The sequence below is a fragment of the Eleutherodactylus coqui genome, chromosome 8 (genome assembly GCF_035609145.1).
Source record: "Eleutherodactylus coqui strain aEleCoq1 chromosome 8, aEleCoq1.hap1, whole genome shotgun sequence".
Lineage (NCBI taxonomy): Eukaryota > Metazoa > Chordata > Amphibia > Anura > Eleutherodactylidae > Eleutherodactylus > Eleutherodactylus coqui.
Window position 1 is genome coordinate 118664883 of NC_089844.1, and position 12248 is coordinate 118677130.

General features: G+C 44.1%; 1 protein-coding gene across 1 annotated transcript in view; it reads left to right on the forward strand.

Moving 5' to 3' along the window:
• Nucleotides 1-12248, forward strand: part of MAD1L1 (mitotic arrest deficient 1 like 1) — a 714648-nt gene that overhangs the window by 65438 nt on the left and 636962 nt on the right. Inside the window, exon 10 of the mRNA XM_066576313.1 lies at nt 1455-1541. Within this exon, the coding sequence (XP_066432410.1) occupies nt 1455-1541 (87 nt within the window). The remainder of the gene's footprint in view (nt 1-1454; nt 1542-12248) is intronic.

Here is a 12248-nt window from a genome sequence, read left to right on the forward strand (position 1 = left end):
CGATAAACCAATCACAGCCATTCAGTGATGTCATCCACTGAATGGCTGTAAATGATTGGGTGCCGACTGAGATTGGCTGGCGCTCGATCCAATCACAGTGCTTACCTACACAGCGTTGACAGCGGGGGAATTCAAAGCTGAGCAGGGAGATGAGAGCGGGAAGAATTCTGAAGCAGCTTGCCGCTCCGTCGGGGAGGCCATCATGCCGGGGACACAGACGCTGGCTGGGAGGTGAGCATTGCGGGTATTTTGTTTTTTTTTTTTTACCTTACTCGAGTATAAGCCAAGGGGGGCTTTTTCAGCATTAAAAATGTGCTGAAAAACTAGGCTTAAACTCGAGTATATATGGTAAATATATTTCACTGTGCGATTTGTAAAAAAAAAAAAAAAAGGAATACTTCTTTTAATACTTACTAATCAGAAAGGTGTTCACCCAAGAATAGACCTATCACTAAAATATACATATGGTGTCTGATTAGCAGGAGTCCTACCACTGAGCCCTGGTTGATCATTGGGTCTCTCTCTCTATCGGCTATGCTTGGCATTCTCTGGAGGCTGCATGGTTGGACCATTACCGTCAATGACCAAACATGTGGCTGCCTGAAAAAACCTAGAGGATCCGACTTGAGATGAAGTTGGACAACGCATTCCTAGTTCTGATGCCATGTTATTTTAGTCATCGCATGTTGCTAGCATATCCTACTACTGTACCTCAAACGTACATCCTGAGCCAAACATGCAAAGTAACGTTTCCCAACTGCACTCAACACCCCACCTCCTCCCCAACAGGTCAAACTTTCAGGATTTCCGTAGCATTGCATGGGTGATGTAAGTATTCTCAGTGCCTCCGACCTTGCCGCAGGTGTTCCTACTATGGGATATCCCAAAAACATGACCTGCTGGCGGGTTTTGAGGACTGGTGTTGGGAAATATTGCTCTAAACCAGTGTTTCCCAACTCCAGTCCTCACGGACCCCCAATAGATCGTGTTTTTAGGATTTCCTCAGTATACCACAGGTGATGTAATTATTGCCGGTGCCTCAGACATTGCCACAGGTGTTCTTACCATAGGATATCCTGAAAACATGACCTGTGGGGTCCCTGAGGACTGGAGTTAGGAAACACTGGTCTAATGGATACTTTGGCTGTTTTAGTATTGGATATAACCGGACCTCTTTTTTCTTTGCGTGTCTGGCCAGGTTGACTATGTCTAAGGTAGGTTTTTGGTAATGACACAAATCTGAAATAATGCGAGGAGTCGGGTAGCGCAGATCTCTACTGTTTGTAACCAATCTATCATTCGTCTTAATGAATTTCCAAGGGCTGGAATAATTACTGTAGCAGTGCGATTGCTGTCGTGTTACTGTCGCCTCTTCATGTAATAAATCCGTATTCTTTACCGGCTGAAGTTGGCTGTTTTAGAGTTCTCATTAAAGACTTCTTTTTCTCCTCCAGGACTCCAGATGATCTCTCTAGACAAATACTTACCCTACAGCAGCGGGAGATTAAGCTGAAGGAGGAGAACCTCAGCGTTACCAACAGGTAGGGGACTGATGATTGCCGCCTCATGCAATAACTTGCAGAGTGTAAAACTTGCTGTACATTTTTCTGCATTTTTCTTTAAATTATTTTCTCTTCAGCGCTCTATTAGAGCCATAACTTTTTGATTTGTCCTGTCGACATACCCATATGTGGGCTTGTTTTTTGATAGACGAGTTGTACTTTGTAATGGCTTTGTTTTGGGGTACATATAATGTGTAAGTTATTTTTTTTTGGCGGGGGGGGGGGGGGGGGTGGATTGGGAAAATGAATTCCGCCATTGTCTTTTGGATTTCATGTTTCGGCATTCGGCATGCAGAATGAATTACTCCATGTTCCATGAGCCATAATGTTTTCATTTTTCCATCATCGCAGCTCTAGGAGTGCCTCTTTTTTGCGGGATGAGCTCTGGTCTTCCTTCATCTCCTTTTTGGGAGCATAAAACATTTTGATCACCCTTTATTCAATTTATTCTAGAGCTGTAATTTTGGCATTGATTTTTTTTTTTCTCTCTACGGTGTTCACCGTGTGATAAAGATATGTCAAATTAATTCCGCAGGTCAGTATGATTATGTTGATACCAAGTTTATACAGTGGTTTTTTTTTTTGAAGGGGGGGGGTTGCCACTTTTTCACACTTTTTAAGAAAAATGCATTTATTTTTGCCTATATCGCATTCAAAGCCCCCTAACATTTTTATTTTGGTGCTGCATAGGGGGCTTTATGTAGGATAAATTGTACTTTTGACAATTCTTTTCACTTTTGTCTTCTTTTTTCTTCGTTTTCCCACAATGGGACTTGTATTTCATAAGGAATGATTGTTGCTATAATACACTTCAGTTCTTGTATTTCAAGTATTGCAGTGTATTACATGGGTCTCTGGCTGGGCCTTATAGCCCACCATAGATAGCAGATCTTGTGGCAATTGGCAAGCTTCCAAATGTCATAGCATCCCATTGGCACATCACAAGGATCTGAAGACTGATAGAGGGTACTATAAGGGTTTATCCAATTTTGTGTTGATTCTCTTCTGAAATCTGTCTATGTTTTAGTGTTCCCTTGAATACAAGGAGAATTCCAACTGTATGGATGCTTTGAAATTCGTGTCTTGGAAATAAAATAAGCAACGTATTACTTTTTGATCTCAGGTAGCCAGCCACATGTGGATTAGCCCCAATGATTGAGGCTAATCTGCTTGCTGATACGGTTTGCTTGGATTCTACTGCAAACCTACTTGAAATATCTGCCATATGCACGTACCCTAAACATCAGTCTATGGGAGGCTTTACAGAGTAACACAGTGTACCCCCTCCAGTTATTTCTATTATGACATCACGACTGTAAAGGGGCAGATTCTAAAAAGTGTGTATAATGGAATTGCTCTTTATGACTTCCCCTAATACATGGGTGCAGGTCCAATACCGAACACACAGAGGCTGCTTCTGCCTTGCATGTGTCATCTCCATTCTACATGGATGCAATGAGCCTGATGGATCACGACTGGTGCAAAGGAAAAGTGGATCACAGAAGTTGCCCACGGCAGACCGTTAAAATGCAGTTTTAAGTTTCCAAAATCAAAAGTGGATCTCTTGGGGCAACTGCTCCAATTTCTGTTGACCAGTTTTAATAAATTACCCCCACAGTCATGTTTTTTCTTTTGCAACCCATTATCTGGCCCCTCCTGTGTTTGCCGCTCACAAGGCCTGTTTCTCCCCCCATTATTTATAAGCTTTAATCTGGTATTCAGTAGCACTTGAAGAGCTTGTAGAGCTTTACGTCCTCTATTCCCAGCGTGTGAAGTCTTGTGTCTGATGCCTCGGGGCTGAGTGGCACAGTTGGTTAAACACTTTGCTGCTTCTCTTGACATTTCAACGTCTTCTGAGCCCCTGAGAATAGCAAAAATAGTTTTTGGCATTGCCAGCAGCTACAGTAAAGTGCACTCTAGTGCTGAAATGACTGATCTTTTACATACTTGAGTCATCTTCAGTGCTGAAGAATGAGGTGAAAAATCTGTTTGATGAGCATTTGTTTGATTTGTAAATGTCAAGTGAAGTCTTCCCCTTCATGTAAATATATGTCCTTGCTACAGCCTGCTATTTATAAGGGTGGTTGGACGAGAAGTATACATTGGTTCTTGACTCTAGTTGCGTGATGTTCGATGGTGAAGAACTCGGTTCCACAAATTTTAGATAAAATTTTTGAACTTTTTTAAAGAGGGTTGCCCTTTTTGGACGATGCCTCTTCGTTCAAAGGGTTCCCCATACAATATATTGATCAAAGGGTGTCCTGTTTTTGGACTCTTTTTCCAATACTAATAATTTGGAGGAGAATCTTCCAGCAAATGTTGAATCTCCCTGTAACTCCACCGTACGGGAAATGAAACTCAACATAATCTCCATTGAATTCATTGGGATGTGTAAGGGGGTAGTTCACACCTGGGGATTCCCTTTTCCTGATCTGTTTGGGGAGCAGGAAAGGGGATTTCTTGAGGCTGAACGGGTCCTTCACTGGACGGAACTGAAAGTGCCAGACAGACTCCATTGACTATAATGGCGTCCGTACGCTTTCTGCCCAGCTGGCCGGCTGTTGGACGGAAGAGAAAGCACTGCATGCATCACTTTTTCTTCTGCTATTTGAAGCCGGATCTGTGCCAGGACCTCCAGCCTCAGGCTCCAACACAGATGTGAAACCAGCCTAATGCGTAGGCCAGGTTCTCCAGAGCGAGAGAAATGCCCCTGGTACCTGCTTTCCCCTCTGGCTGGTAAGTGAGGGTGCTAAGATTTGAGACCCACATCTATTGATTCAAAAACAATGGCTTTTCTAATCCAGACAGTCCCTTTTCTAAGGTGCCAGTTTTTGGTAATGTGGGCATTAGCTCAGTACCCATCTTAGGGTGGCTTAACAAGGAATAACTATCGTCCGCCTGAGCAATCGATGTGACCGTTTTCTCGTACGCTCGTGCGGTAGGTTGAGACAAAAAGATAAATCCTCATCATTTTTTTTTTTTCACTCATTCAGTTCGTTGTACCAGTGAATGGGAATGACTGAATGATCGCTGTTTAAACTGAATGATTAGCAAACAGGGCAAGTATGATTTTTATGTTCGCATGAAGTGAACGATAAGCGAACGAACCATCCTTCATCATCCGATCGTTTACTGTGTTTACACTGAATGATTATCGTTCATTTTCACTCATTTAAACAATTTTTTTGAACGATACTCATGAATTTATGCTGATGATTCTCACTATGGATTTAACCCTTTCAAATGAGGGGGTGAAATCTGCCGCAAAGGTCCATCAATACACAGGAACCAGCATCGGTCAGCAAACCAGGATCGTTCCAGCCCGGCTGCCTTCGTTCACAGTAAGCAGACAGGCAGTTCATGAGTGACCGACTGACTGTATACACCGGCCGATCCGTCATCCAATCAGGGCATTTACACTAAAAGATAATCCTTCAGATTCTCGCTGGATCACAGGATCCTGTACGGCGGTTGTTCCATGTAAAAGGGTCCTCCGCTATCCGAATAGAACTGTTGATTGAAGAGAGGATTAGGGATGATCCTGTTACGGTCAACGAGTCTCTTCATTGGTCTATAGAGTTGTGTGCCAGGCACTGAACTCCAATATGTCCATCTGCCCTAACCTATGGTAATATAATATGAAAGTTGTTATTTTGCAAATTAAACCCCATTTTAACCCCTTTTAAACTGGGGCCTAAGAAAGTTTTAGTGCATTTACACTGAACGATAAGCATTCAGGTTCCCGCTCGCTAGATGCGCAAATCTGAATGAAGGGCCCGATCTCTTGGCCTCTATGCATTTCCATTCTCCAAATTGAAACAATTCAAGTTCCATTCATTGACTGCAAGCAGACAAGGTGAGAGATTGAAGCCGTTGAGTAAGTTTCCATGATACATTGATTGAGACGGAGCAGTCTCTTTTAATAGGTTCAGTGTTGACGGTAACAAAATATGACTATTTCTGCTTACTTTTACTTTAGCAAAGTTGCCTGAATTAGCAAACAAGCGTCTGATGGCGGGAGATGGAAGGATTAATTACATCGCTGAAATAGACGGGATTGGAATGGGACCCAGTCAATTTGTTTTCATGCTGCCACGATGTGCTACACTCTTCGTAACCAGTGTTTCTGGCTGAAACACGATCGGGCTTCATTAATGTGAATTCCCCCGCTTCCTATGGCGCAGAGGAACTCTCTATGAATCCAATCTCAGATTGATTTCTATGAAATGTGAAAAGCTGTTTTGCCTAGTCGCTGCTGCTGCGCCCACGAGCAAATCAAGAATCTTTTATGTGTGTTTTTTTTTTTTTTGCTATTGTAACACTACGTTTCCATCTACTCTTTAATCCTACCTGATGGCTGCCTTGTAGTTCTGGTCTAGGAGAGCTGGTGACAGAAAGAAAACCCTTTATGATGGAAGCAGTTTGCTTATAAAACCTCCTGTGTGAAGGAACTGCCGAGAATCGTTTTACAGGGGTCTTGCACAAACCTTGCAGCCACTTCATTGTGCCTATTGGTGGGCTTGTTGGAGGTCGGACCTTCACCTTTAACGTGGATGGTCTAACCTTTAATGTTCACTGTTCACCTACAGAGAACTTCATCAAGTGGGATAAACTCTGACCAGGTTCTCTCCTATAGGGGTCCTTCACACTGGCGATCGCAATATCGCCGCGGCAAAGTCGCTACTTTTTTCCGTGAGTTTTGAGCGTCAGCAATACTTTTTCTTGCAAATCTCTTGTGATGTTGCCACGATTTTCCTGCAAAAAAAGGCAATAGGAGTTTCTAAAGTTAAAAACGCATTGCATGAAAATCACAAGTTCGTGCGATAAAAAGGAGACTCCATAGGAAAACACGGGAGATTTAAAAAGAAAAAGGCAAAATGCAGAAAGAGAACATGCTGTGATTTTTTTTATTTTTATTTTTTCACATCACAGCAGTAAAACCATTAAAAATCATTGGTTTTGTAATTCTGCGTTTTCAAGCATTCTGGCATCGTCCGAAAAAACGCACAATTTTCTCGCAAGTGTGAAGGCACCCTTCCAGTTTTGGAAAGGAGTCTGTCTTCCTTAAAGGGGTTGTCCCGCGGCAGCAAGTGGGTCTATACACTTCTGTATGGCCATATTAATGCACTTTGTAATGTACATTGTGCATTAATTATGAGCCATACAGAAGTTATAAGAAGTTTTTCACTTACCTGCTCCGTTGCTAGCGTCCTCGTTTCCATGGAGCCCGCCTAATTTTCGGCGTCTAATGGCCAAATTAGACGCGCTTGTGCAGTCCGGGTCTTCTTCTTTTCTCAATGGGGCCACTCGTGCAGGATGCCGACTCCGTGTAGCTCCGCCCCGTCACGTGCCGATTCCAGCCAATCAGGAGGCTGGAATCGGCAATGGACCGCACAGAAGCCCTGCGGTCCACCGAGGGAGAAGATCCCGGCGGCCATCTTCAGCAGGTAAGTAAGAAGTCACCGGAGCGCGGGGATTCAGGTAAGCGCTGTGCGGTGTTCTTTTTTTAACCCCTCTATCGGGGTTGTCTCGCGCCAAACCGGGGGGGGGGGGGGGGGGGGGGGGTTTGAAAAAAAAATCCGTTTCGGCGCGGGACAACCCCTTTAACTCATAACCTGCCAGTAGTGCATTACACCATGGCCGTTGGAGCCCCCATAGATTTATTTAAGAGAATTATGTGTGCTCTATAAGGGGGTTCTCCACTTTGGACAATCATTACTTGTCACAAGGGTCTCTTGATAATCAGATCCCAAAGTGACCCCTCCTGGCACTCCTAGCAATCGGCAGTAATCTGTGAGTAAACTTGGCAGTTAATGACCATTTGAATGCAGCGCCTCCACAGGTTAATTTGAGAATTTCACACTTTCCATACCATTCATTGGATTGTCATTGTATTGCTCTCCACTATGGCCAAGAGATGAGGATCCTGAACAGAGGACCTCACTATTAAAATTCACGAGTGGGAAATACAGAAATTATTTTTTTTCCAAACTTGATAACCTCTGAATTAGCAGTGCTTTACTCAAGTTTACATTAATCAGAACTTAGTTTGGTAAAAGCCAACCTCTTCTCATTCGGAGTACCCCCAAAGGATCCTTTTCTTTAGCCACATGACTGCTGATAAGGGGGTTGTTTCAGGTTAGAAAACAGACAGGTTTGTTTCTTTAAACAGCGCCACTTTTGCCCATGTGCCGTCTGATATTCCAACTCAGATCCATTCAAGTGAGTGGGGCTGGCTGAACTGCAGTACCAGACCCAGCCTTTAGACAAGCGTGGTGCTTTTTTGGAGGGGGTTAGGGGTGGGGGAAGGGGAAGACGTAACATTTTTTTTTCCTACTCTTGGACAACCCTTGCATGGGATCCACCACATTTACCAGATGTCTATAACTGTATAGGGAAGTATGGTGGTGTAGTGGCATTTTATAGCTGGATTTCAAGATTTCCAACCTGGGTTGAGGTGTATTTTTAAAACTAACGATAGGTGAACAGATTAAGTAGTTAGATTAAAAAGGAAAAAAAGGGGTCCGTTCCTGGTTCACCAAGGGCACGCATTGAGGAGCTGTTATCTGTCATCTAATAAGTTGTAGGAAATAGTCATAGTCGCTGACCACAACTCCCAAATACAAAAATTATCTTGCGCGAGTAGAGTTTTGCTCAAAAATTTTGTGACTTGCAGCTGCCGGATGCCTCTCAGTCCACGTATCCAAAGTGTCTAGGAAAAGTGGCAGGATTTAATTGGAGTGAGGATTTTAGACAAGTTTAAAGGGGTTCTCCACTTGTAAACTATTATGGGCCTATCCACAGAATAGACTATCAGTGGTAGATCAGTGACCATCCACAACCCTGTGGCCGTAGCTATTGGCTTCACTGGTGTCCTTGTGTATTGCCTTCTGAAGGAAGAAGACGGCACCATTCACACTACAGTGGCCAGGCTTGGTTATTACAGGCAAGGTTTTTTTCTAATTGAAGTGAACGGGAACATTACCTGTAATATCATGCCTGGCCACTCCAGCAAGAACGGAGCTGTCTGCTTCTTGTAGAAATCGATACAGTACTTGAGCCTACCAGCGCAGAGAACAGCTATTCAGAGAAGCTCCGGCTCGGCAGACCCTACTATTGATGGCCTATCCTAAGTATAGGCAATCAATCATTTCCAACTGGACAACTCCTTTAGCAAATATGACTTTTTAAAAAACTCTCTATTTGTCACAAAAAAGCACATGATAAACCCTCCCCTTTGCAGTGGTCACATGATGTGAAGTCTTGATGGAGCTATTTTTGATATAGTCTATGGAAAATAAAGCCGGCTCGTAGTTTAGAGCTTCATACTTGGTGTCTAATTAACAGTATGATATTCATAAGTAACATTTTATGGGGCGATTGTCACAACGCGGTGAATGTGCCGTATCGAAGTGCAACCAAATCCATTCCTAATGGTGTTATGGGGTTGTACAGATTACTACTACTATCGTTACTGAAGTCGTATACGTTCTCCATAAGATGCCACTCCTGGTCCTCATGCACTGATCTCGCTGCCCCAGCTTTATAAATCCGATTACCCTGATGTCTCTTTAAATTTTGGAAATGTCTTTCAATTTGACATTCAGGAAGAAAATAATATCCGTGTGATTTACCGCCATATACCTTCAGCCTCGCGAGCCAACAAAGTGTTTACAACTTAAATAAAAGAAGCCGCGATTCATATTTTATTTTGCAAAAATAAAAAACCTAATTCTTCCACTAAATAGCGGGGACTTGCCATAATTACGCTGCCAAGACTGTAAGATTCAAAGGCTGTTTACACAGAAACAGACTTTGAAAAGTTGAAATATGATTTAATTTTCCCTTTAATCTCCCTGCTGCGCTGGCAGTTCTTGTTGTGTTCACCTCATATGTATCCTGACTTGGTGAGACTTCGTGCCAGAGAGAATGCAGGGAAAACAAAAGTTTATGGAAAATGGGACGGAAATATTTGGGGGGAAAACAAAAAATTGACAGAACCTAGAAGCAAGATTTAATTACAACATACAGTATTCCTGGCAGGGCAAAAAGGTGCACAGTTCTGTGCAAGCCGGCTTCTACCAAAAAAATTGCAACTTTTTGATTATTTTCTGTCATCCTCGCCACTTTTCTAAGAAGTCGGCAGGAAGTGGTGGATGTGGCGTGCCACCCGCTGCCATGACAAATGTATTATATGGTACTCCAGAAATTGCCATAAACTATCACGCTAATCTGCATCAGCTCCCGGGATGGCTATATGTCAAAATCACTCGTTGGAACACTTTTTGGCCTATAGTCGGTCTGTGTAAAGGTACCCTAATGCAATGTTTCCCAAGCTTCAGTTCTCACAACCCCCAAACAGGTCATAATTTGAGGGTATCCTATAGAGAGAACACCATTGCAGTACTATGGAAATCCTAAAAACATGACCTGTTGGGGGACTTTTTGTGGAATTAAGTTTAGGAAACACTGATCTAAAGCGGGATTGGATCTTCAATCCTATAAACTGAGTACTGACATAAATATAAGGAAGGAGTGGAATTTATACAAACGCAGGAAGCCATGCAGTACCGATAGCTGAATCATGAACCATGACTGTAGTAATAGGGAAAGAATGGGCTTTGGTGTTCAGGCCAATAGTATAATTGTTGCACTAATACACATCCAGGAACTACAGGTATATGATTACAGATGGATAAGGGGTCATGTTTGAGGCATACAAGGCCACATAAACTATGGTGAAAATCTTTGGCAATGGTTGTAATATCTTCAGTTGTGGGGCCTTGACTATGGGTACCCCTGGTGGACCAGCGGGGCCCCTGGCTGTGGGCGACCCTGGTGGACCAGCGGGGCCCCTGGCTGTGGGCGACCCCTGGTGGACCAGCGGGGCCCCTGGCTGTGGGCGACCCCTGGTGGACCAGCGGGGCCCCTGGCTGTGGGCGACCCCTGGTGGACCAGCGGGGCCCCTGGCTGTGGGCGACCCCTGGTGGACCAGCGGGGCCCCTGGCTGTGGGCGACCCCTGGTGGACTCATCATAGACTGCTCTTTTTTTATATGGGATCTCCTACAGATAGCATGGCAGGAAATGTAGTATTACATGGAGGCGGTCAGATAAATGGCTGTCCATTTAACACATGGACAAGTCAGAGTCTTCTAGAGGAAGAGCGGTTCTAGGAAAACTAGGTATATGGATGTTACAGTGGTAGACCCCCCTCTGTCGTCTATTTGACCTTGTAGAGTAGAGGTTCTGATTCTTTTGCGTAGAAGGCCCTGTCAGAAATGAAATTGTCTGTAGACTGCTTGGAGAAATATCATTCCGGTGGAGGAAAATTCTGGTGTCAAGCGCCACCCTGTAAGCTACGTTTATACACACAAATCACTATTTCTTGTAGATATTTAAACTTAATCGGACAAGGGCAGAAGACAAGAAGCCTATTTCTTGCATTGATGGCTGTTCCTCTTGATGAGCTGCACTGTTATTACATCCTCTTACCTTCTGTTATTTTCTCCCTAAATGTCTGTGTCTTGCCTTAATGATGGTCTCCAGCATGTGACGGGCAGGGGAGGGAGACCTGTTGTTCTCCCGAGGTGAGATGATGAGGGTCACCACCACCGATCTAATGGCCATAAACACCGCTCAACTTCTTGGAAGTAATGACACGAGGCGATTCCTTAATGGGGGGGATGGAATCTGCTTCACAGCTTGCAAAAAATAGAACTTCAGCTTTGAGAACATCAATACAAGTGAGGTGCGGGGGACTTCAGAGAGGATGATGGGAGACCTTATAGATAACTGTATAATGAAGGAGGCTTCGTGATCACTTGTATGGTAAGGGACCTACCTGCACTGCAGTCCTCGGGAAATTGGCCACACTCGAAAGCTGCATGTAGGTAATGAAAGGATGAGCTTAATGAGTGCTCCTGTTTAGCTGCTGCTATTAGTCCCGGCCTTATTGTAATCTCCCTTCCAAACGCAGAATTAATTTTCTCTAAACCTATTTTGTGTTCCTGGGTGTCGATGCCATCAGCCCACCCCGGCGTGCAGACTGACTGCTGCGCCCGCTGAGCTCCAGACCTGTTTTCTGGAGATTGTCCCTTTTACGGTAATGACTAGATTCATTCACCTTTGTATGTATCCGTCACGTTCCGTGGAAGGGAGAGCGTCAATCTGCTTCACATATCTCTATGTAAACAGCTGGCAACTTTTATTTATTTATTTTTCTCCCAGCTTCAATCTACATTGACTACATTGTATCTGTTTTAAGAGTTTTCCAGGTTTTCACATTTTAAGGGAATGTATAAACCGAAAATAACTTATTGTATGGCCTCCTGCACACGGGCTGGTTGGAGCCTGCAGCGGAGTTCGACCCGGTGCCCGAACGGTGACCCCTGCGTACCTGTCCGGTGTCTTCTGTTCAGCGCTGTGGATGTGCCGGCCGCACTCTGCGATGATGCAGATCCCACAATACGTCTGCAGTGCTCATTGCGGAAGTGCTGCGGGACAGACGGTTTCCATGAACTTTAATGGAAGCCGGCCGTTCGTAGCCCACACAAAATCGCAGCATGCTCTGATTTCTTCTCCACGAGCGGAAAATCACAATCGACTTCCGCTCATAGAGATGAAATGGTGTTTTGCCATTGCATGCTATGGGGTGGTATTTGCTGCAGAGCCTGGAGGGGGACACC